This window comes from Corvus cornix, chromosome 4 (assembly GCF_000738735.6).
Source record: "Corvus cornix cornix isolate S_Up_H32 chromosome 4, ASM73873v5, whole genome shotgun sequence".
NCBI classification, from domain to species: domain Eukaryota; kingdom Metazoa; phylum Chordata; class Aves; order Passeriformes; family Corvidae; genus Corvus; species Corvus cornix.
In genome coordinates this window covers 60,284,625-60,310,894 of record NC_046334.1, presented here as the reverse complement: position 1 = coordinate 60,310,894, position 26,270 = coordinate 60,284,625, and the positions used below count along the sequence as shown (strand labels likewise).

General features: G+C 40.6%; 2 protein-coding genes across 4 annotated transcripts in view; one reads left to right on the top strand and one right to left on the bottom strand.

Annotated features, from left to right (window-relative positions):
• STX18 (syntaxin 18) overlaps positions 1-4,194 on the top strand; it is a 61,420-nt gene extending 57,226 nt beyond the window's left edge. The window contains exons 9-11 of the mRNA XM_039551716.1: positions 557-626; positions 1,206-1,286; positions 2,621-4,194. Coding sequence (XP_039407650.1) covers positions 557-626; positions 1,206-1,286; positions 2,621-2,716 — 247 coding nt within the window. The 3' untranslated portion in view covers positions 2,717-4,194. The remainder of the gene's footprint in view (positions 1-556; positions 627-1,205; positions 1,287-2,620) is intronic.
• NSG1 (neuronal vesicle trafficking associated 1) lies at positions 510-26,270 on the bottom strand. 3 transcript variants are annotated; one of them, XM_039551718.1, is made up of 5 exons: positions 26,040-26,267; positions 25,477-25,630; positions 21,668-21,784; positions 10,955-11,065; positions 3,089-5,751 (listed from the first exon to the last, which is right to left on the bottom strand). In XM_039551718.1, the coding sequence occupies exons 2-5, from the start codon at positions 25,603-25,605 to the stop codon at positions 5,551-5,553; spliced, it is 558 nt and encodes a 185-aa protein (XP_039407652.1). In that variant the 5' UTR covers positions 25,606-25,630; positions 26,040-26,267; the 3' UTR covers positions 3,089-5,550. The 3 variants fall into 3 exon arrangements, with proteins under 3 accessions (XP_039407653.1, XP_039407652.1, XP_039407651.1); XM_039551717.1 differs by having other exon boundaries at positions 25,477-25,627; positions 26,040-26,266; XM_039551719.1 differs by lacking the exon at positions 10,955-11,065 and having other exon boundaries at positions 510-5,751; positions 25,477-25,627; positions 26,040-26,270.

Genomic DNA, 26,270 nt, shown 5'->3' with positions numbered 1-26,270 from the left:
CATCCTCCCTCTTCCAAGTTTTAAAATACTAAATTTTCCATTTTATCCTGTTGTCCACTGGATATCCAGATGGCAGTAGGGGAGGTGCCATTGCTGACCCCATGCAGAGACAGGCAATGGTGCAACTCACTCTCCCCAGCTGTGTAAACACCCGAAGAACACTACTCAAGCTAGAAACTGACTTCTGTATTTCAATCCTAGGCAAGGTGAACTGCATAAGCCAGAGTAGCATATAAAAAGGGTGTGTCAAAATCAACTGCTTAGGGCCCACCGTGGATTTTGTTATATGAAATGAAAGAAGGGAGACAGGTGAAACCCTGGCAGTGAGAGCTGCTCACTGAGCACTTCTGGGGGTGCCTTTCCCAGGGCTTCACTGTGGGCTGGTTGTCTTCCAACCAGGAACTGTCTGAGCCCTAGTCCCAGGCTACTGCTGCCTCACAGACAACTGACAAACAGTGGCCTCCTGAGCAGCCACTTACTGGCTGAGAGTCTGAATGTGCAGCAGCAAGACATGTTTGCAGTAGTTTTTAATGGAGTATTTCTGTTCTTTGCCAAGACAAATTGAAGGAAAAGTGGTGGAAATCTCCAGATTACAAGAGATATTCACTGAGAAAGTCTTGCAACAGGTTAGTATAACTTAATACTACAGCAGCAAATACAGCTTGAGGATTTTCATGGGGGTAGTTTGGTCTTGGTCGCCAACTTTTGAACATAAGATTAATGAATCTGATGCAAATGTGACGGAGAATATTTTTGTTTTTCAAATTCAAAATCAAGGTATTCACGTTGTTACTTACTAGCATGTAGCAGGAATAGAAAATGAGCCATATGTGTTAGAATCCTCCCTCTGCCTCAGAACTGGTGTGCTGTTAAATGTGTTAACAGGATCCTTTCTGAAAATGGTGGCACCTCTTCCAAAAGAGCTGGGAAAAATCAGACAGGTTAGATTTAACTCTAGATAAATGGGAGGCTTCCTACTGATCTTGGTGGTCTCCATTCAGATTTGTAAAACCACAGATAAAGAAATTACAACTTAATTGTATTACTCTATGCCTTTGTATTACTCTATGCCTTTGTATCAATGATACAAAGATGTAATACCAGATTTTATTTTACTGTTGAGTCTGCTTGTTCCCCAAGTCTATGGAAGAGTTTATTTCCTAACATTCATTACTATTTCTCAATTTTATTTCTTATTTAAACAGGAAACTGATATTGACAATATCCATCAATTAGTTGTGGGTGCAACAGAGAATATAAAAGAAGGCAATGAAGACATAAGAGAGGTAATATCTTGAAGTTGTGTTTTAAACTCACTTGTTTCTCTTAACTTTCAGTTTTTTCCAGGTGTGGCTTTAAACAGCATGTGTGAGCTCACCCATGGGGCCAGTACAGTGGGCACTGGGGTGTCAGGACAGGGCTTTGGGAAAACTGTACAAGGTAGCTGAGCTTCTCAATAGTTCACACTTGCTAACCATGATCTGAAGAGCTACACAGGGCTGCACAAATCTACCTGGCCTCAGCAGTCTTTTAAACGTGAAGGTCACCTGGCTGGCATTTAAGCACCTGTGAAGTTTTTTAAAAAAAAAGAAGGGTGGGGGGTGGCAGAAATTGCAGACTACCAATAAAAGAGAGTGCTGAAATGGTTGAAACTGGAGTTAGATGCCAAGTGTTAGCAGAAGAGACTCTTTACCACTCTGAACACTTCTTGCATGCTCTTAGTAAACAAATCTCTTCCCCTTTTTTACTAATTAGAAGGAAAGGATGTTTTCTTTTGAGAACTGAGATTTCAATAAAAACTAAGTTCTAAATTAGGCTACTGAGTAAATGGCTCACTTCTTTCTCCCTTGTGAAAGCACACAGAAAAGGTATCTCAAGGATGAGTTATCCACTGCTTTGCTCTCCTGAAAAGTGCACCAAACATGACAAGAACTGAAGCTGTATTTTGCATCACTTCTCACATTTGTAGGTAGAATGAACTTTCCTAAACCATCCTGAGAAACAGTAGCAAATGGTGCTAAAATAAAAAGCTTTGTTACTCACATTAATACTTGTATCACATAAGAAAAAAAACTTCCGTATGTAAGTCTGAAAAATGAGATCAAAAAACAGGTCCCTTGCTGGTCTCAGGTTTGGAAAGGAAAATCCAAGAAAAATACTTGCTGTCAGACTGAAAGAAGTGACTGAGTCATCTCCAGAGTTGTCAGGAATTTGTTTGTTTGCTTTTGTTGTTTTTTCATTTGTTTAAGTCAGATCTTTATTAGAAAGATGAAGGCCTGATTACTTTTAATCATGGAATTTCACTTTTGGAATTTAAAACTAACTTTGAAGCATGTACTTTCTGATATAATTCCTAATGTTTGATTGCATGGGATCTTGGGAATTTAATGGTTTTTATTTTTTTCCAAATGTCCAATTTTAAGATTTTGAGTGTGACTTCAGTGTGATAAATCTAAAGCGGTACAGCCAACCTGACCTGTAGTCACCTGAAATTAAGGGGAAATTTTGTTGTTTCTCTTGTGGGAGGGAAGGGTGATGCCACTAACAGGCATTCTGGGTTGCCCTTGTTGAAACTGTGTGTTTACTGGTGATGGTAACAGGGATAACCTTTTCCTCACAGGCCATCAAAAACAATGCTGGATTTAGAGTATGGATCCTGTTCTTCCTTGTGATGTGTTCATTCTCCTTGCTTTTCCTGGACTGGTATGATAATTAACTAAACATACTATTGTCTCCATGCACTGATTGTAAATGTGATCCTTTTTTCAATGGAGGGGGGTATATAGCATACCTATGTATTTTATGCATTTTTTCATACCTCTGTGATGGAAATATTTTGCAATAAATACATGTGTGCACATATCCATTAGTACATTCATTTAAAATCCCTTTATCAAACATAAAACCACACTTAATCCTCTGGAGAACATGAAACTCTTTGAAAGAGCTGTGAAGAAAGCTACAAGCTGGAGCAGAGCTACCAGAAGAAAAAACAACACTACTGGTTTGTCACAGCCACCCACCTGCGATGTGGAAAGTCCAGCTCCCATCCCAGATCAAGAGAAAACTGTTACTGTGCAAAAGCATCTACACTGTCTCAGGCGTTTATTTCATCACACCACTTCAGTACACAGTGATCACTTTGCACATAAATGACCTCTACTTCTAATCCTTTGAAAGTACTTGACTCAGAAATCAGCTTGATCTAATGGTAGTAATAATGATAAGGAGTCAACTAAAGAGCTTTACTTGTAAGTGAAAAGAGAGAATACAACATAAAGAGATTGTGCAATGAAACAGATGTTCTGGGATGCTGGAACAAAGCCAAAGGATAGACAATATTAAAGTCAAACTCTTCAAAGTACTAAAACTGGGAGCAATTTAACTAAAAAAATTTTCAAAACCAAGTGTAGATAAGACTCAATAAAACTCCCTCCTATTAAATCAGAGGAAAAATGGTTTTGACTTCAAGAAGCACAGACAATCTGTTTCTGCTAGATCGTAAGGCTTACTAATTTTTATTGTTTATTGTTACGAGGAGAAGAATAACTTGTTTCTCATCAGTACTTGCTTGTGTATTAAAGTTTTTATTGTCCTAAATTTAAGGGGAGGAGATGTGAATCATTTCTATTTAGGACAGTCTTGGGAAACAGATCTTTCCATCCTGCAAAATCTGAATGTCCTCTACAAATACGTTGATATGAAATGTGTGTTTTCCTATCTCTCTTCTGAAATGTATATTTCTATACATTTTATGCAACAAGCAGCATCATTCTTATTCCTTACTCTGCACAGAGTGAAAATGTCAAAAGTTACATGTGAATTAATTATATTCAATAAAGCAGTTGCCTGTTAGAAAATGAAAACATGCTATGTTTTAAAGACCTTAACATAAGCTTGATATTTTTAAATGCAAAGAAAAACTTGGCACATAGTTTATTGCTTCTCAGGCATTCCACATACCATGATGACTTAATAAAAAGCCTTTTACAGCTGCACTGTGTAATGTACATTTCCTAGCAAATCTAGAACATTGAGTCATAATGGTTATTTTTACTGTATTGGGATAACAGGCTTCTGTTGGAGAAAAACAGCAGTAGAGCTGACCATGTTTGTTCTACTACAGAACTTGAGAAACAGCCTATACTGCTGTTCTCCCTTAATTTTTGTACAGACTCTACCAAAAAAAAAAAAGGAACTTTTGACATGTCCACTCTCTCCCTTGTCCCATTCAAGTTACATGAATAAAAAGGCAACTGGCTTGCCCAGATGCTTCATCCTCTTATTTTGTATGTTAAATTAATAAAATGTCTTTTTATAATGTATATTTAAGATTTGTAATAAAAATGAAAACATGATTTCACACAAAGAATAGGTAAGTTTGTAATTACAATGGAACTTTAACGTGCATCCACAATACTATGTTCTTCTACGTCTTTTCCCCTCCCAAGCCATACACAAACAGTTCTACTCTTCACTCTGTTTCACATGGAGCTTCAACAGCCAGCTGTGGTATCTAATATGCTACTGTTTCACTTGTGATGCTCTGTGTTTTAAAAAGTATCGAACTGCAAACCATACATAAACAGAAAGCTCTTTCTAAGTAATAAAAAGGGAAAATGTGAATGTAATACAAGAGAAAATTTAGACATTTTACTCCTTCAGCTGTATCCAACAAATGACACAGTGGACTACATGTGAATAGGCTTTCTGCCTCTTAAGAATGAGCAAAAGATGTCATTTCTCAATAGAACATCCTGAACTGTATATTTTTTACACTATCCTTAACACCCACCACTAAAACTGCCTGTGTTTTTCCATAATGTCTATCTAGTTTGTGTTTCAGTGCACATCCTTACCAAGATGCTAAAGCCACAGTGGAAATGCAGTTAAATCTGCTGACAGCAATAAGAAAACACTGAGCATGCCTTGTTGCAGAGAACTTCATTATCACTTACAAAAAACAGTAAAGGAAATGTAAGGAAAAATGCAACCTGACAGTTTCTTTCTCCATACAAGTATTACATTATGCCCTGATGTCAGTGCTGACTGTCATTCTTGCTTGAGCCCAAACTAAAGATTACTTACAGCTTTCAGCTAAACAAGAGATCACTCTAGTTATGGCTGGGGTGTTTCGGTTTGCAAAATGACAAAGAATTCAAAAACTTAATAAATTAAGTATCTGTTCAGACAACAGAACACATGATTTATCTAAGGTCCAAGCCCTGAAAATCCAGTGACAAAATCCATCAGTATCCAATAAACTGCAAGAACATATCTAACATTGGGGGGTTTTTTTTAACATTGAAAATGGTGTCAAAGCTCTACAGCAATGCTGATATGCACCTGGGGTTATGCCCATGAATGTTCTGCAGCAAGATTTGTTTTCGTTTTTTTTTTTTTTTTTTGCAAAGCAGTATCAGCAAACAGAAGCAATTGCACCATAAACATGAGTAACCTCTAAATTATCCATAATTATATTAATGAAAAGTTCCTTGAAGTCCCTTAGTTACCTTCAAATGACATAGTTTTAATAATTAGCTTATCATACTAAGCTGATTTCTCAGCAGCTTCAGTCTCCTGTTCAGACAATTTCTCTTCTGACAGTACTGTCATCCACGGGGACACGGAGCGTGTGATGGTTTGTTTGGCCAGGTTGTAGTGATTTATGACTGTGTAAAATTTCCCTCGAGCGCTGGAGTCTTGTTCAGAGTAGTAGTTTTCCAACCCAGCTGGAATGCACTGATTATTCTGAAAAGAAAATCCATTGCTTAGATTTCAGATACAGCCCCCCCAAACACATGAAGCAGGTTAGGGTTTTTTTCTCCTTTTCCTTTTAGCCTAAGCCAACAGTCACTTTGTATGAGTCAAGATGCAACATACAGCAATTAACTACCGTGTGTTGTCCTGCTGTGTTCAAAATGTTCTTCCCTGCAATCCTCAAACTACTCATGCATTTGCCAGGAAGAACAATCTGAGTTTATATGCCAGAATTATTAACATACAAGATATGTGCTTGCCTAAAATTTTTTTTAAAAGTATTCAGTCTTCAGTTCCAGCCACATTTTGCTGTTTATTCCTGCCCGCCAAATTCCAACTGTTTGGTTTACAACAACAGCTGTCTGTATCCTACTGTTAGATTAACTTCAGGCAATTTACCCTGGTGTTTGCAGTCTGAGGGGCAGAAATTAATACAGATATATTTGTGCCAAGGTATGAACAGTTTTACAGCCCAGTAGCTAACACACAGAGGCAAAACACTGTGGGTAGCCAAGTGTATGTGCAAGTGTGTACACACATGAAAAATACTTCACTCCTGATTGTCAGAAAGATATAGCCAACAGCAGGCTTTTAAAAAGCTCTCTAGAGCTGTGAGACTACATTATGTCATTTCCCAGGAGTTTAAGAACACTAAATAGAACCTGCTAGATGCTTAGAGCTTTGGAAAGTGAAATAGATAATTTAGAGAGTAAAATACAAAGTAGGATCCAAATTTTGCTGTCATCTTAAAAGCCAAACTAAATGTGTGTGTGCAGTGTGTTTGTCTCAAGTATCATCCAGCAACTCTTCCAGTGATGGTGCAGGAAGAGCCTATGGAGCAGCTCATTGCACCAAAGGAAAAAATGATAAGGACATGTACTGTGACCCGCCCCCCGGTTTTGCCCCAGAAGGTTTTGGGGTCTCTATGCAGGTCCTCCTGCCACACTGGCCAGTCCAGGCAGTCTTGCCTTATACTTCAATGTGTTAGGGCAGTCACCTGAGCAATTGAATTGACTCTTTGTGAGCTAGAAGTAGCTGGAGCTTGAGGAAAAATATGTTCAGTCATTTCTACTCTGGCTATTTTAAAAAGAAATAGGATATTCAGTCTTCCTGCTTCCAGCACCAGAGGACTAAAATTTATAATACTACAGCACAGCAGCTTTGAACTGCTGGTGTTCTCCTACTCAGCAAACAAAATTTTATATTGGGAATTTCTCAGCAGAAAAACACATGCAGAAATTCTGTGGGTTTTAGGACCAGATGCTGCCTTAAAAGTGCCCACATTTAATTCTGAGTTGACTTTTGTCTGTGTGAAAAAAAAAAAGGCATAAATAAGCACCAGTAACAACAGTTTCAAATGGGTTTAAGTCATAAAGCAAAAGATGGGTGAAGACCCAGCAGACAGTCTTGGCTTAATACAAATTCTGCTTCCTAAAAAGGCTAGCATGAAAAAAATCATGAAAAGATATGAATGAAGAAAGGAATACTTGCAAAAACAAGAGGCCCACAGCTAGTCTTAGAACCTGCCTGCCCCGATGAAGTCAATCATGTGGCACATGTGATAGCACAAAGATGCCTCGCTGTCACAAAACCAACAGCCCTCCCACAGAGTCAGCACCTCGCTGGCTCAAACCCACAGGTGTGACAGAAACCTCAAAGTGTGTCAGACTTACACAAGTGCCCAGAGTTACCAAAGCCACCCTGGTTCCCTTTATTGGTGATCTTTTGTCAAGGCAGCAGCTGGGGCAAGTCTCCCTCACAGTTTTGTTGAAGTAGCAGCACAAAGCAGACAGGATTTAACCCTGGCTAAACAGCACCGGTGTCCGTTCAGCACTGTAACAACAGAGGCTTTCCCATGCTCATAATCAATTTATTTGCCAGCTGCAAGACTGGGACCTAGATTTATAAAAACATAATCCAGGAACATGGAATGGAGCTATTTCATATGCATATTCGTATACTTTTTCTGGAAGTATTATCCATGTTTTATCTGGGATAACTGACACTACTGCTGATGTGATAAAATGACTAAGAAGTACATAGACAGACATATTTGTAGTGATTATTTCACCCAGTCACAGGATGTAATCACAATTCTAAATATTTAAGATGGGGAAAGGAACACAATCCATTGAACTAATGAAATCTGCCAAGGAAATTCAAGCAAATATAATTATTAGAGCTGAAGACAAGCCAAGATTACTGACAGTCTGAAAAAAAGCCATAGAATCTTGTGTTGCCTTCAGAAGCAATTTGCTTTGTAGCAGGCAAAAATGACTCAGTAACATTGGGGGAGGGGGGTTTTGGGGGGTCGAGGGTGCTTGTAGTCACAAACATGCAAAATATCTGACAGAAGAGCCTAAAGAAACACATCAGTTTCCCTCTTGACTGTGTTTTTGCTCCCAGGATTTCATGCTTCTAGAAGAGATGGGAAAACCTCTCCTTTTACTCCTTGCCCCTTGTGTGCTGCCCAAGGACAGCCCCTTGGCTTAGTTCCCAGTCAAGGCAAGCCATGCAGCACTCAGTGACTGAGTGATGGGAACTGCTGCTGAGTCTTACCCTGCCACTTGCCTGAGACTTTCAGCTATATAGAACATTTATTTCCATCCTTTTTATTTGTTTCCGTGGCTCCCATGTGAGAGAAGTAAGGAAGGCCATGAGGAGAAACTGGGATGCTCTGGAGTGACCTGCCAGTATTTTCTTTTTTTCACAATCCTTCTATTTTGGAAATTAGTTACAGGTTATGGCCTTGGATACCAGAGAAAACCGTGGTTGCCGTATATATGGCTGAATTAAGATGATTCCTTTTGTTCTTTGACATGAAGACCCCAGTGGTATTCACTTATAAATAGTATCTTCTGTCACGTTGACTTTGCTGGGTCAGTAATTCCCAATTTAACATTTAATTGATGGTGCAGTCTTCAGTGCTCTGAAATGACTTTGCTGTACTGTCCACAAGTCTGACAGAACACAGCTGCTTTGGCAACAAAAGCTAAAGGGTAACAGATAGGGTACAGAACATACTGAAGCCCTGGGGAAATTGCTCAGGATGTAAGTGCACTCAGGTTTTTGCAGTGAGTCTCACCAATAGGTTCTGATGAGTGCTCCAGAGAGCCAATCTGCACAGAAATAAGACTGCTGTACAAAGGAAAATGAGCACCTTTTTAAGCACACCTTCATGCCCTGGAGGCGTAGTACAGCAGAAACCTTTGGAACTGCTCCATGTATGAGAGCATCAAAGCAGAGAAGAGCGAGTCTGACTCAGAGCTGTGGTTAGCTCAGCCTTTATGCAGAGATTCCTGCAGTACCAGGCTTCCTGAGGCAGGGACACCTTTGGCCTTAAGCAGGAAATCACCTCAGCATCTGAAACCTGGGAACATCCAGGCCAGGGAATGTTGTTCAGTCCACCTGAAGCATGAAGCCAGTCCACAGAGATACTGGTCACAAGGTGACAGACTTCAAGTTTCCTAGGACATCTGTGGAAAGCTGTGCCATCACCTATCATGGACTCTCCCCAAAAGAGATGCAAAGTCATCTTAACAGTGGTAGTTTTCAGGCCTTGTGTCATTTGCCAACATCCTTATCCTGTAGAACTCTTTTAAAAAAGAGTTACATGATCAAAGATGCTGTGTTTCCTGGCATTATGCCATGAAGCAGCTGGAAACAAAACATCATCTCCAAGAAAACCACCAGGAGAGTAACCATGATGCAGCCCTGTGTACGTGCTGCACCTTAAAAACAGAGCATGAGCTATGCGACATTCTGCCTAACTTCTGTCCCGAACACACAACCTGAAAGAGAGAAACAACCAGACCCTGTTCACAGGGCAACTGAATTATAGTGTTCTTTCCTTAAATACTTGTGACACTGGCAAGAAAAGCCAAAAGAAGCCAGAAAGCTTCAACTCAGAGGAGAGAACATCATGGTGTGAAAGGAGGCAGAAGCAGGAGACTTGCTAGACTTGCACAGGAACACGTAACTGGCCATTCCTGTCAAGTCAGGATCACATCAAGACAGGCTTGAAAGGAACATACAGTCCATATTCCAAACTGCTCAATGCCAAGAGAAAGCTTAGGGGGAAAAAAAATGCCTGTTGTCCCCTGAGACATGAACACAGAGGGGTTTCAGTGCCTGAGACAACACAAAAAGCCAACAGCAGAACCAAAACTGGATCTTCTAAGTTACAGCCAAGTATTCTAACCACAGCATCTTTTGCCCTTGAACAAACGGAAAGGAGTAACCAACTGAATGCTTGAACCTAAATTAATCCAGAAGGGCTTCACTGATTATAATTTTGGACTAGATTCTTGTAAGATATTTATGTGCCTGAAGTGACAGATAAAATCCTGAACAGCATTGTTGAGGAGTCCTGAGGCAGCCATCCCTTCTTAAGTCCTTTTGAAGTTCATACTGGGTACCCATTTGATTCATTACGTGACTAAATATTATTAAAAAATTAAAGAGAAGAATGCCATTATCACTGCTACTTTTCTTACCTAATTACAGCCAAGTTCAACTCTGCTAAATTTACAACTGGGAAATCAATGTTACTTTTCTGACTTTCAGCCCAGGCCATAGCGAAGGAGCCAGCACTACCATCTCACACAAACAAAGTGAGCCCAGCCTCCCTTTTGGTTAAAACCAGTATTTTTTCCAATAAATGTGTTTTCCCTTTTTTGGCATCACTTTTGGCAGTAGAGCTTGGAGATCACTGTTCTAGAACAAGAAGTTCTTCCTACAAAAATAACCCTGAAGTAACTCTACTACTCTTAATGAGAACGTCACTCTACTGTTTCTTTGACACATATTCCAGATTTTTTTTTCTCCACCTTTTATCAGTTTCTTATTTTCTAAGACACAGTAATTTGGAGGAATGTGCAACATTAAACCATATGACCCATAAATGAGGGCTTTGTCCAGACAACTGCAGGTGAAGTAAGTCTGAAAGACACCAGTGTTTGGACTTTTGCTGTATTTTCCATGTTTAAAGCATTAGCAAATAGCACTATTAATATTGTGCAATGGTACAACCTCAATTATAAATTACCAAGAAAGAGTATAGCAGGAAGCACACTAACCTATGAAAAGAAACACCCAATCTGTGCAACACAGCATGACTTAATCAAGGTTATGCCTAAAACAACACAGAATATTACATACTCTACTGTTTTTCTAGAATGGGTATGCAATTTACCTTGAAAACAAATCCTTCTGGACAGGTATGATCATACTTGTAAACCTTGTAGACTACCAGAAATACAACACATGTTAAGAATGCAAGGGCAAAAAGGACCAGCACAGTTACCTGTAAAGAAAAATAAAACATGCTTATGTTAGTAACGCAGTGCTTATTCTATTGCTGCTTGTTACTGCAGGCAGCAGAAGTCAGCTGGGAATGCACTTTTACAGTAAAATCAAGCAAAGGATAAAACCAGCTGCTTAATTATTGAGGGAGAACAGGGAAGCAGCACATAAGCGCTTCTACCCTGCCCTTCTCAGAGAAGAAAGAGGATCATCTGGTCAGTGGCCCGTTGCCTCTGTACTTGCAAGGCTTTTTTTGACTGCATTTCTGTTTAAGGCCCACAAGGCCAGGACACACCAAGGTAGCTTGTGTCTGCTGTTTTTTCAGCATGTGGATGATGTAAGTCTAAGTCTAGTTAATGTCAGCTGATAAGCATGTTTGTTTTCCCTGTGCCTGTCCAAGAATGCAGTCAGGTGATAGTAAGTTAGCACAGGTGTCATCCAGAGGTGACTCTTGCACAGCATGGAGAAAGTAACGTCTGCCCTCTCTTGTTAGGATCTGAGTTTGTTGCACCTGCTCTGAACTTAGGGATAGTTACACCAGCATTCTGCATTCTTGGTTGCTCAGTGCTCCTTAATTTATAGGTTGACACAGTACTGCTTCATCACACAGAGACTGCACAGGAGTAGTTCACTGCCAGATCCGTAAGGGATACACCATGTTCAACACTGGGCCGGCCCTCAGGAGCTGTGTGGCACCTCTTTCCACAGTGCTCACAGAGAAGCCATTGCAGACAGCCTTGCCTGGCTGTTCACCATGTCCTTCAGTACCTCTCTGCCCCTGAACTTAGGCTGTGGAGAAGTCCAAGACACACCTTAAGACAAATCTGAAATCAGTGTCAGTATCAAGCTAACCTTTCCCCCAGGTACAAACTCTGAGCAGCTGGAGACCAGCAGCCTTCTGGTGTGACACAAGACAGAATTACCTTTAGAATTATGTCACCCACTGATGAGAGGAAGCACAAAATTCTGTCCAGCAGTTACAGTGCAAACCTCTCTAATTCAGACCCATTTTTGTGGAAGGTATGAGCTGAGCAAATCGCATTCATTATCTGGGAGAGTATCCCAGATGTGTTTGTATTATTCTAAAACTTCTACTGATAGACAAATAAGTAGGTCATGGAGATAACACAGTAAGAGTGATAGAGATGAATTTTCTTTTTGGTAAGTTAGAAAGAAGCAGGCATGTCCTATAGCATAAGAAACAGTAATAAACAGAAACAAGATTATATGATTCATTTTTTAAAACAAAGCATAATATGATCTAAATTTTAAAGTAAGATGAGTAAACCAGCTACATACATCTCCTGAAAAGAGAACTAAGGCATAACGGGGTCAATTAATTGAAACAAGAATAATCTGGTATTTGAAAAAGCAAAAACAACAGAAAATTGTAACTTTGCCTATTGGTAAAAACAAATACCACATATCCCCTTTATGATAAACCTCTGAACTAACAGAGTTTGCAACACTGCAAACTGTGTGTGGCAGTGGTATTAGGACATTTCAGGACTACAATAAACTTAAGGGACTTCTCATCCTGTGAAAGCAAATTTCATCATGGGCAGACAACAGCAAGTGCTGTATTTCCTGGCTGAAACAAGGTTTAGGAGTATTGTGTGTTGCTGAAACCAAGGATTTGCTAAGGACTTTTGACAGAAAGAAAATAAGCAAAAAAAAGGAAGGCTGAAGTAGAGGCAAGGAGAACTGCAGATCAAAAAGTAATTTAGCAGGAGAAATGGAGATATTAATGTAACAATGCCAGTTGAAATGAGACTTGGAGCAAAGGACCTTTCTGGTTAATAGCAACACGTTCAGTTTCTCAACAGTCTCTGGATTACAAAAGAAAAAGGAATCATATTCTTAATTACCCTCTGAAAACTTCAAATTGACAAGAATTTTCATATCTAATTAGCCTTTCTCCAAGTTTGTTACTTGTTTGCATACACAAAAGTTAACATGGATAGCTCACTCTGTCTTGCCAACCTTGTATGCTTACATCTCCCATGCCCACTATGTCCTGCATGAATCCAAGAGACAAAGTACATTTTCACCTTCCTTTCTGGTCATTCCCTGTGGCCCAGTTTAATAACAACCAACGTAACACACACACATATCCCCATTCCTGGTGCAGCTATGCCCTAGCTCAGCCCTTCTGATAAGTTTTTAATCAGGCTTCTGGCTCCACACAGCCTTCAGCAAAGGCTGCTCTCTTTAGGTGCACAGGCCTGTGACATGGAGCACAGACATCAGGCAGAAAATTGCTATGGCACAGATCAACCCAGCTCATATTTGTCTCCACCACAGATAGGAGCTAAGAGTTTAAAATGTTTTGAAAAGTATTCTCAGGTCTCATAGTATTTTAACCATATTTCCTGGTCCTTCTACTACCAGCCAGTAGTAGAATTGTAACATTATTTCCCAGCTGTAACCATTCTGACATATAGATGAGGTCTCAAATATACTGAGACAACATACTAACAAGCTATTTTGTAATTGAGACTAAATACTAAGACATTAAGGAAAAACTGTATTTCCACAATCACTGCAGGATCACTTTTCAAAGCTTCAAAACTGTTCTGAGAAGTAACTGTTTTTTAAAAGAAGATAAAAAGCCCAGTGTTGTGTTGGTTGCTGGAGCCTGGCAGGTTGCAGAGCCACAGCCTCAGGGGTGACTTGCTGAGACCTGTTTTCAGTGACAGTGTGGAGCTGTGAGTTCTCACTGCTTGTACAAGTTCCTCCATTGCCACACAGGAAGCCATGGGAAGCATTCTCAGGGGTCCTGCTTCAAAAATCTCACAGAATTTTTCTCTCTCACTTACTGTATTTCCTAATGTTACTAATTTTGGTATTACCATGTAAATTTTTACTCTCATTATCTCCAGTGATTTGCAATCACGCTCCAGTTGCAAATCCCTAATCAAGTAAGATCTTGTCTCCTTCCTATTAAGAGAGAAGCTCCCTTCTTTACCATCCTTCAGGACAGAAGTAACTTCTATTTAAAGACAGTTGCAGATGCAAACGGCACAGATGGAATCTAGTGATGGATTTCTTTCCAAGGTGATTGCCATCACCAGTTAATCCAGCCCACGTCGCCCTTTTAAGTTGAAAATCCTTCCCTTTTTACTAATAGCCATTTTTCTTCACTCTCATAATAACCCACCACTGATGGTCCACAATGACCATATCCCCACGTTCACTTCTGAACCTGAGGCAGTCAGCTTCTCTCCCCAGCCACTAACACAGTGCAGCCTCTGTGCTTCACCTTCTGAGCCCTGTCCTCCCAGATGCTTTTCAGAAATAAAAGGATAGGAGGCAACAAGCTGCTCTTCAGACCACAAGCAACCCTAAAGCTGCCATTTTATTGCTTTCTTCCACAGCAACTTTGCACACTTGCTATAAACTAAAGTTATTCTCTTCCTCCTACCAACACACTACTCAGAATTTGCCCTATTCCTCAGGCAGGAGTGGATGCAGTGCGTGCATGAGCACCACTTCCCTTCTTCTGGAAGGAAATCTTGAATCTCCTTTTTGTGGTAGCCAGCTGGCAATGCAGGACCCCACACAGTACAAGCAGAAGTCTTGTGAATTACTGTGGTCATTCACTGCCATGTACGTCCTGCAGAACTCCAAGGTAACTGTCACACCTCAAGAGCAATGGGCTTTTAAAATACTTTTCTTGAAATAACTATATGATAGGACAAACAACCATTTCTTTTACCTAGGAATTCAAAGTGTGATTTTGCTTTCATCTTGAGTGTGACATTTAAAGTTAGTTTTAAGGGGATCTGGCAGCAAAACGAAGTGAACAGAGAAGATGACAAGATATTATGTATGTGGCAGATTTTTGAATAGATTGTAAGTGAAGAGCAGAAGAAGGACAACATCTAGCCAGAAGCCATTAGAGTAATCAAAATGAGAAATGACTAATGAATGAACTAAGCATACCCACAGCAAAAAACCTGTGTTCAGACTCTGTAAGCAGTTAGCTGAACAAATGAAACTCACCGTATCTGACAACTACACTAGCATGTAAACAGCTTGTGATAAGGCCTTTACCATAAGATCTAGCAGATCCTCCCCATCAGTCCATGCTACTTTGCCTCAGCTGCGAAACACTGCAAGCTGTATTTTCTCTGCCTGGCTTTATTTGGACTACCTTTTTCATCCAGCTGGGTAATACTACAGCAAAATTCATCAATTGCACCAACAGTGCCTGCTTCCTTCACACCCTTTCCTGGCCATGTTTCAAGGCATGCACAAGTCTATCCTTTTTGCTCCTCTCAGCTCCATCCACTTTGCTATTTTATCCTACTGTCCCACTAAAGCCTAGGTATCATCCATTTCTCCTCCTTCACCTCTACTTGTCTAATGCCTCCTCTTGCCTGAAGTTCTTTCATTAAGCCACTCATACTGTGCTGCTCTGCACCACGCCTTCCTTCATGCTTTTCCTTCCATCAGCACACAAACCCCTATAAAAGCATTCCTCTTATTAGAAGTGGAACTAAAGTGGAACTAACAAGATATGTGATGATTTTCACTGCTCAATCACTGGCACTTGGTCACATCTCATCTCTGCTCTACATCTATGCATTATCTACTTCACCTGCAGCTTCTTGGGACACAACTTTCATTTCTGATCTCTCTGTAAAGTGCAAGGCACAGACTTGCTGCCAGCACTGAACAAGAAGAGTGGAAACACACTTCTAGAGCACCTTTCATATGAAGTGATTTATAGCCAATTAGTGCTTTGCTCACCAGTAAAATGCAGAGACCTCTGGGGTGAAATACAGCAACTCTGTGCAACCACTCAGGACAGGAAACTAAGATTATTGCTATCCAATTTAAACTACAAGAGAATTTTAGGCAGACGGCCTGTAATTACAATAGATTGTGTCTGGCTACATCCCACAGACAAAAATTCGTAGAACATTGCATTGACTTTCCTGCTAATGGCCGTGACCTCCATTTCACCTCTCTCCACTAAAATTTTGCATCTCCAGCTACACAATGCCCTCTACCAGCACATTAGAGAGCACAAAAATCAGCTTTGCACTTATCACTGCTTTTGCAAAATTATGTCCTTGTTTGCTATTACCTCCGCCTGTCCCTGGAAGTTTAAATGAAAAACATGTCTAAAACAACACACTAAAGGATTAAGAAAAGTTCACCTTGTGGGAAATGGCAATGTGAAAGAAAAAAGGAACATTTACATCTATACATGCAATATTTGACTTGTATTCATTTACAGAGCAATGCAAATCACACAGAACACCCTGGTACAATGTCCTATACTTGCTGTGGGAATATACAGGATGACCAGTGACTCCAAAAGACAAGCAGATGCCTTGTTTCAGAAGAGTATTTCTAACATTACATGTCATGTTTAGCTGTATGACTGGTATCTATCTATTAAATTTTATTTCTTCACCACAACAATCCCATCAAAACTTTGTGCTCAAAGAGGATGATAGTTTTGGGGCAGCTTATACAGAAAAAGCAGGAGAAATCCAAACACTGTCCTTCTCAAATAGAAATGACAAAGAGGAGGAGAGAACTGCTTTGGATGCTTACCTGGAGATGACTGGGAGTAGCAGCAAAAAAGGCAGGCAGATTCATGAGGACAGTAACAGAAAAGAAGCTATAGAACCAGAGCTTATTAACAGTGACAGTGCAAGACAACAGGACCAGTCTGCAAGGGAATTGATTAATGAAACCTGAGGGACACAGTGTTAGACAAAACAGGTTAACAAGGCACTGGCCTTGAGATCCTAGAACTGCAGCTTAACTCGGTTGTTCCTGACAATGTTCCTGTCATCTTCCATCACAAGACACCATATATTGTGTTTCTTAACAACAGGGATCTGAGGAAGCAGTTCAAGAAACCCTGTGGCACCAAGATAAGAACCTTACTACCTTCCCATACAAACCCAGAGGATATTACTGAGGCCAGGAAAAAGGCTGCGTAAGTTATTACAGAAGAGGAAAGGTTATTTAAGTGATACATGTGGAGAGATCCAAAACATCTTCTCTGTCACCAGTGTGACTGGTTCTGTTCCAGTAAAAGGATTTCTAATGGAGACAGTGGCAGAGGACACCTGACTTATAGCAGGGGAACTGTGTTAAGCATCCACTTTACTTTAATCTTCCAGCTCTGACTATAAAATTCCTTTCAATCAAAAATTTAGCAGGAGGATTGTCAATGTCACATCAGAGAATGTCAAACATAAAAAAAAGGAAAAATGACAGTTGCCATGCAGTGCCTTTACTTACATCAATTATTTTAAAGTAATAGTTACATTGAAAGAACCACCTCCTTTTTCTTATTTGAAGTAGTAATGAAAAAATTCAAAGCCTGCCAAAGACTTATACTTGTGAGCAACTTTAATCTTGTGAGTGGTTCCACTGGAGGAACAGAACTACTAATGACAGTAAGTACCTGTCACTCTTCAGCACTAAGTGACAGACACAGAATATACTTAAGGAAGTGGTACCTGTACAGGAATCAGTTGACATCTCAGGCTCTTAAGAGACTTTTAAAGTGGGAGCAAAGAGCTACTCAACACACAAAGTAATCACACAGCAACAAAGAGAGAACTGATTTCCTTGTTTCTGATTATTTTTGCAGCAATAATAATCACTGGCATTTACTAAGAAGAGGTACAAAAGTGTTGAGGCAGAATCATGTTTGAAGGATGCCCCTTTTAAGAAGGAAAAAAGCCCTGAACAGTTAGATGTATGTTGCATACATTTTTGCAGTCTTAAAGTGACCAGGAAAAACTGCGAGAACTGATCCTGAAGTTCCAATTCCTCTCCCATAACCTCGTGCAGACATTTCAACAGCTGCTTGCTACTTGACAGTACATGGTTTGCACGGTCTTAGCACAGAGAGAAGCTTGAGGCTTTGGCTCTGCAGTTAGATGGATGTAGAGGTGTCAAGGATAAAATCAGAAGAACTGCTTTTGAACAGAAAGAAAAGGCTGAAGGCATATCACAGCTTGGGTTGATTTAAGGGCTTGAAATTTATTATGAAAAATCAGTGTTTGCTTTCAAAACACCTCTAAATGTTCTTTATTGAGGTTTTCTCAAGGACAGAAAAAAATGCTTTGATACAACAGATTTTTTTAAATGGGTGTGGTTGTACACAACTGCCAGCTGTAGGCCAATCAATGGGTGCCGGAGTAGACATCCCACTACAAAATCCAACTGGATGTCATAAAAACACTGCTCTGTCAATGGGGGAGGCAAAGGTGTGGCCTTGGGTAATTCATACCATCAATTTTCTTCTGCCCTAACTTCCTTCTATGTCCTGAATCACAAGGCTCCTTTGAAGTTACATTTCCAGCCTTGTGTTACTCTGTACAGTGGACAATTTACAAGAGAGAAAAATCTGCCTTGTTCAAAGTTGCTTTCCAGATGTGAAGAACCAACTCCCCATATCAGCCTACACTGTTAAAAGAACAAAAGCAAGACTTCTGTTTCTATATGGGAAATAATCTCCAGTGAAAAATCACATCTTCCTTGGTGTGGTTAGTGCCATAAAAATAAATTAAGACAACAGGGTTCTCAGAATTAGGAAATCTTCACATTCTTCTGAGAGATTCTGATTTGAACTCAGAATGTGGTTTCATAGAGGAAAATTATACTTGCAGTTTTCTTTGTAAACATTCTCAGCTCTGTTATAATAACTGTGGTAATGTGAATTGAATGCAGAAAAATACATTTTATAATTTGTTATTCACCAGGTGCTAAAACACCAAATGATCTACATGACATAGGCCCATGCTGGAGCGACTTCATTTGTTATAATGTGTAACTTCTCAAGAAGAACAGCTTTAGATGATCTGCACTGCTGAATCCGAAAAATGCAATCTGCTTCGTCATTATTTAAGAAGTACATCCTAGAATACACATGTGAATTATTTGTAAATATGACTGACTGACTTGCGTTATTTTTAGCACAACATTTGGGCTGTGTCTTGTGGCAAGCTTGTGCATCAGTGATGTACAACACTGAAGTCATTAAAACAGCATCTGAAAGTTTTTTCATGAACACAAGCCAAAGTCAATATCTCACCAGTTAAATAATGCGTTTCATAATTATAGCAAATATTTAATTTTCAAACAAATATCTTTTTGCTCTCTCAGAATCAACAGCAGAAGTTAACATGATGGTTCACAATTAATAAGGACCCAGGAGAAAACCTCACACAATCAGTACTTTTCATCTACAAATTCATGAAATGTTATCAATTATTCATGTCATATTTACTACTGGGAGTGGTGAATACGACAATCATCCCTTCTGGAGAACTAGTCAGTTTTCTTTAAAGTGCTGCAAGCAGCGTAATTCAATTCTAAAATTGTTATACAGAGATTAAGGGACATTTTAGGACCTGAATGTTCTGCATGCACATTGTTTTCAATTAAGTGAACCACAATTTTCCTAATTGATCAATCCCCACACTCTTCTTTAGAAACCTAGACTTACAGCCACAATGTGAATCACCCTGCAATTCCCAAGAGATACTAAATCTTACAGAAACCTCTCTCTGATGCAGTAGTTACCTAGCAGCAAAACCTAGCAACCCTGTAGTATGAGATTAATCCCAGAGCGATCATCATAAAGTAATATCTAAAAGATATTTTACTTAAGTATGCCATCCAAAGGTATATAAAAATGCAATGCAAAAATCCTCAGGCTTTTAACTGTTCAGCTATACAAATTAGAAAAGACTACCCACCAGCATGACAAGCTATTTATTTGTTTTCAGCAGGGTCTCATTTGCTCAGCTCTCCCAACAAAGACAGAAAAAAACCCCCAGATTTACAAAAGGATGCACAAACCTTTTAGATGTGACCAAGATATTCAAAACCTTTCCTTAGCTACAATTTAATGTTCCAGCAATGAAATCCATTAGGCCCTACTGCTAAACCATAAGTGCAAAATTCTTCAGGTATAGGCTCTGCTCAGCTGCTTGGAACCGAAGTCCTAGCAGGGCAGTCAAACTAAAAACTGCCTCTCCTTTCTCTTCTACAACACAGTAAGCATTTTCCAATCACCTTCGTGTGACCAGGACTGCACAAAGACAGCCAGACATAAGCTCTCCTTGTTCTAAGCTGTCCATTTGCATTTACCAAACCCTCACCTGAGAGGAAGGGGATTACTCTCAAGCACTGGTACTATGGAGCCAAGAGGATAGAGAATGTTAGTCAGAATGTACCATCTTCCCTCAGGGATGGGACATCCTTGCGCCAAATCAAGAATAGGAAAACCTGGAACTAGGTTTCCTACCTCCTTAGTAAAACTCTACCACACCCCATAACATCTCTTCTTGGCTGTCTGGGGTGGTTCCCCACACAGCTGACTGGGAACCTATGTGCTTCACTAGATGCCTGAAGGCTCCACCAGGTGAATGGCACTTAAAACGTTTGGAACAGCAACACTCTGCAAAGTTCCTTTCCAAACATAATCTAATCCCTCCTTGAGCCTTCACTTTGTTTCTTTAGCATGCTCTGATTCCACTGTGAGCTGCATATACACTTCTGAAGGTCAGCTTGGGCCTGGGGAGCTTTTAGAGCACTGCTCAGGCACAACAGTACCAAAATCTCTGGGTGTGCCCTAAAACTCCTATCATGCAGACAGAGTTTAGAACTGTGCAACAAAATCAACACCTTAACTGAAGCTCTGCATTTTTCCCTTACACTAAATGTTAGGCTTTGCAAAGGTATTTGCACTTGTACATTAAAGAGTGTGGTTGCCTACTCCTTAAAAATGCTTTGGCATCCTTGGGTAAGATGCCAAATTAAAAGCACCTAAAAGCTGCAGCCTTCCTTTGTTAAAAGAGCAGAGGAGCATGAGCTGAAGTACCAACTTTCCTGGTTTGCTTTAATTACACAGAACAAGAAAAACTATTCTCCAGTGGGAAGGGGGAAAGGTAATTCAAGCCTTGCACCAGTTAAGCTCTCAGGTTTCCTATGGGACTAATGAAGGGATTAATAAGGGTGTGGATACTAAAGAATAAATCTGAGTCAGCTTCTTGCTGAACTGCCATGTGACAGTAACAGTTGTCACCAAACCATAAGATTAAATTGGACCAGGAAAACTGATAGGAAAGAGCTCTGGTATTTATCCCTGGGCTGCCAAGTCATATATTTAACTATAAAAAATACATAATGGACTATGACAGTGCTTTTAAGAGAATGGTTTGGCCACAGAGATAAATAAGAAGCCAAAAAGAAAATATATGTTCTGGTGGTTCTTGTCCTTCAACACAAACAGGAGCTTTATCCACGCCATGAGCCCTCCCTGTGTGCAGCCCACACACACCCTGGCAAGCCACATTCTGAAACCCACACGCTGACAGAAACGCCTTCAGAATTCATCTGCCAGTGAGGGATTACAACCAATAATGCTACAAGATTTGATTTTGCTTCTAATTGTTAAATACAGGACTATTATAACATTGAATTTATTTTTCTCATGCCCGGCTATACCCGCAACAGGCACCCTGTTATAGCCAGTTCTGACTACAATCAGCAATTGATTTTAAGCACTTCTGCAAACACAACTGAGTCATTAACATCTTCAGATAGCACTGCTTACCTTAAATCTTTCTGAAACCCCTTCAGTGATGCTGATTGTGAATTCAGCTATTTTTGGAGTACGGAACTTTCCCTTCTTGCGATCAGGTTCATATTCTGTTTTTGTTTTGACCACAACCTTTAAGAAAAAGAATCAATCACAAAACTATCAACTAAAGCTGGCCACAAAACTCTTAATTATTCTTTAACTCTTCTTTTATCTGCTTACGAGCACATCTAGCACATCTATTTTCCTGTCCCCATTTTGTGTAATTCTTCTTTGAAAGCTCTAAATTATTACTTATTTTTTCCAGCATATCAAACATCAACTAACTTACCTCTCAAAGTGGTTTTGATGGACCTACAGGAAGACTCGTTATTCACCAGTCTCACAAAGGTTCAATTTTTTCATCTGTGGTGATACTGTGCTGTTATACTAGGCAAGGGTAGATCAAATCCAAATCATGGACCTTTCCACTTTGTAGTTTGAAAATAGCCACCTCCATTTGCTTCAGGAAATTCCATTAAAGGGATTTCAAACTGGAGACCAACAGAAGACTATTGAAGAGTACCCAGAAAATTCTTGCAGATGAAGATGCCGTGTTCTTTGATGGCAGGATTTGGAGTTTAAAAAAAACAAACTGAAATAACCCACGTACTCTAGTTGCTATTCACCATGTGATAGACTATGGCCCTTGGCACTCTTATTTTTAACATCTAATTTCTGAATTATCAGCTGCAAGCAGCAAGATGCACACGAACCCTTGTGTTAATGAAATTTCTTCAAACACCCAAGGCTCTTCAGTTTTTTCCTTGCTATGAACTACTGCCCCAAGCTGCACTATTTAGCACCTTACCTGCATTCCCAAAATATTCATTACGTCAGTTTTATCTCTAGTGTTCTCCTAGGCATTCTAATTATACAAAATTTTCACATCCCTAACCTATTTGCCTCATTTTTGTCTTCTGCATTTTTCAGAATCTTTTTCCAAGCATTGTTTTCAAGATAGGGTGCAGTTTATTGTACTGATGGTACTATTACAGTTTACTCAATTTCCTCTGTTTTTCCAAGGAATAAGTATCTACTCTTTTAGAATTTTGAGAATCAAATTCTATCTTTAGCACAGCCTGCGGTATTAATAGCAAATACATGATCACAGAAAGACCTGGGTTGGAAGGGACCTTAGAGATTATCTTGTTCCAACCCCATGACATGGGTAGGGACCCCTTCCACTAGACCAGGCTGATCAGAGCTCTGTCCAGCCTGGCCTTGAACACTTCCAGGGATGGGGCATCCTCAGCTTCTCTGGGCAACCTGTGCCAGGGCCTCCCCACCCTCACACTAAAGCTACTCTCAGTTTAAAGCCATTCCCCCTTGTCCTGTCACTACATGCCCTTGTAAATAGTCTCTCTCCATCTTTCTGCAATTAAGACTGTGACACTTCAGGTAGCCAGACTCTGAAATTACAAGCTTTGGGTTCTCTTCTTCTCACTTCCCTGAAAGGTACCTTGAATGTGTAACTGTACCTAGACTCAGTACCATAAAGTTTATTAAACACTTTGACAGTATATTTCTTCAGGACAGAAGTTTAAAAACTACTTACCTATTTTCAGCTATAATTAGTGAGACAGTAGTTATTACCTATTTAACTTTATAGCTGCCCAACAGCATCATGGAAGTTAACTGCCTGACAATTTCTGGAATGCTTTTTAACATTTTAGCTCCCTTCCTCCCCCCTTTACGTTGCATAATCTCAGGCAACTCAAATCACATTCAGCTGACACTGAATGTACAGTTCTAACTGCTTGGTTATGTAATGTCTTCTTTTGTTTAACATATCTAAATATGAATTTAAATCACTTCATCCCTCTAATTTAGAAACTGTCAAAATCATCAAATCCTTAGCACTGTAGTCACTACTGTTCAAGAAGTTATGCTTCACTGCCGTGCTGGAGCCTTCCAAGTGAAAAATAACCAGAGATATATGAAGTATGTACTTCTATTCATTATACATGAGTGTCTGCATACTTCAGAATTTTATCAGTGTGTCAATCTTTTCTTAATACTGTTTCTTTTCTTCGTATCAGTTGCTTTGCTCCTGCCTTTGAGTCTGTAGCAACCAGTAAAGAGACACTGACATGACTAACCAGTTACAGGACACCAACAGGACCAATGAATTCATGTATTTAATTTTCCTCCTCTATGTTTGCAAAAGGAAAAGAAAGCTAATATACAATTGGAGAATGGAGACTAGAGGAACCAATCAAATACTCATTTATTTAAGCTTCTAGCTTAGCTGGACATTTGCTTTCATTCAAGGCAAATGCCATCCAGGTGGGAGGAGTTCTGTCCCATTCTAGTAGGAGCAACGGGGCTGGCACAGAAACCCCTGGACTCACTAGAGAGGCTGTGCTCAGCTTAAACCTATTACCATGCAGATCCCTCGTTCAGACTTCTGCTTAGCAGTGCAGGAACAGAACGAATTCCTTTGGTCATTGGTCCTTGGTAATCGGTTATATCCAGTCACCAGTTGGCAGATGTATCAGACACGGTAAGACTTAACTTGTTCTAAAGCCTTAGGGTGTGATTTTGTCCTCAGTTACAAGATTTACACCCATGTAACTGAGGGCATAAAATGGACCCTCAGGCTCCTGAACAGCTGTTATGGCTTATTGCATGTATGCCAGCCAACTGGTCACCACAAACAACACAGAACAGTGTTGATGGCAATTAAAATGGAGGTAACACATTTATTTGTACTGCCTCCAAGCAACACTCTACTGAGGAAAATTTTACAAGTTAAAATTCTTTAAGGTAAGATTATTTGATTTTTTTTTTTGAGGTTTGAGGAATGTATAGCTATCACTTTAACCAGAAGAAGAATTCAGCTTGTGGAAGACACAAGGCCAAAAATAAAAACTGTATGAAGACCACAAAGCTTTTTATTACCAGATGCATGCGGGAAAGGTGCAGGTAAGAATCCTATTAAAACAGGATACTGAAAACCCTGAAAAATATCCTACTCTTGTGGGCCTCATGTGTAGTAGCACTTACTGAATCCTTTATACGTGAGGACAATAAACATATTTAAAGGCTATCACATCACCTTTCCAAATCTTTAAAATTAAATCCCTAATAAACAAGGCATGTAATGAGGAATGCAGGAAGCACATTTCCCTTCCAACCTGTAAGCAGCTCACTGGACTGTCCCCTTGCAGCTACAGAGGATATCTGAATCACCTATCTGGAGGTTTTCGAACAAAATAAATTGCCAAGGAGAAAACTCAATGGCCTGTTCTCATCTCATTATTTCAGCTTGTCTGGGGTTAGCATTAGTTTCTTACTGAAGCACAGAAGGAAAATGGAAGTGCTCTCTGTTGCCAGTATACCCATGCCCATCTTGCAGAGAAATAAGGCAGGGGTCTATTCCCCCATCACGGGGGCATTTTTTTTGACAGACAAAACTTGTATTATTCACAGAAAATACACAATACCTTCCAGATACAAGAAAGAAAGATACTGAATAGGAAGGGATGTTACAATACGGCATAGAGAAGCTTGCACTTATATAGTATACATTTCATACAGCAGCACTGAAATGTCTATATGCTTATTGCTAACATTTCACCCTGATTTTTAATGCAAATCACCATTACTGGATTTTCATGAGCTTAGCTGTTCGGGTTTTTCCCCAGAGGGATCTAGCATGCCTTGAAACACCCCGTATTTCTTGCCGTTTCTAAGCTGCTCGTTACCCATAACCTATTCTTTTGTTGTTTGCCTGAGATTTGGGTGTGATTCTCCAGGGTGGAAACTAAAGCCTACTGTACCTTATCAGGAGGTGGGAACTGGAGCTGATTGACATCCAGGGGTGTGATCAGGGGGATGGTGTCAAATCCATCCTCCAAAAGGGGCTGCTTTGTGCTCTTCTCGCTGAAATTATTCCCCAGTTTCACCATTCTTCCAGGATAGAGGGATTTTCTGCTGGCACACACAGGCACACACGCACAGAAATGCAAAATATCAGAAACCAGACCTTTTCCCAGCCCTCGGGGGACCCGAAATACCTTCTGGAAAAAAGAGTAAAAAATTTAATAAAAAAGAATACGCGTTGGTCGCTATGACTCGGTTAGGTACTGGCGTTCTAGGAAGTACGAACGATGACCAGAGCTTCTACTATCAAAGTTTAAAAAACCCCAAACCACCACGCACCCAAAACAGCACCCCAAATCCCCGACACGTCAGTGTGCCCGCCGGCGGGGCCCGGTGCGGCATCGCCCGCGGGATGCGGAGGGCTCGGGAGCCCCGTGCCCGGCGCCGCCGCTGCCCTCGCCCCCCCCTGCCCCCCTCCCGGGCTCCCCTCGCGGGGCAGGGGCCGCGCTCCGCCGCTCACCGCCGCAGCTGCCGGCCCTGGCTCGGGCGCGTCGTTCCGCCGCGGCCGCGCAGCGATGGCGGAGCGGGGGGCGAGGCGGCGGCTCTCCCTCCGCGGGTGGCTCTGGGCGGCCGCAGCGCCGGGGCCGTGACGCAGCCGCCGCCTGGCTGAGGCAGCTCTGGAGCAGCAGCACAAAGGGGCCCCGCGGGGACGAGCGGGCGGCGGCTCCCCCCAGCCGGCGATGGCGCAGCG

Bases quoted from the DNA above. Each gene is read 5' to 3' on its own strand.
- NSG1 (XM_039551718.1), bottom strand. From the start codon at position 25,605: ATGGTGAAACTGGGGAATAATTTCAGCGAGAAGAGCACAAAGCAGCCC. The intron at 11,066-21,667 runs GTAAGCAGTGCT...TTTTCTTTACAG, and splicing joins GGGTTTCAGAAAGATTTAAG to GTAACTGTGCTGGTCCTTTT. The intron at 5,752-10,954 runs GTAAATTGCATA...TTTTCTTTTCAG, and splicing joins CAGAAGGATTTGTTTTCAAG to AATAATCAGTGCATTCCAGC.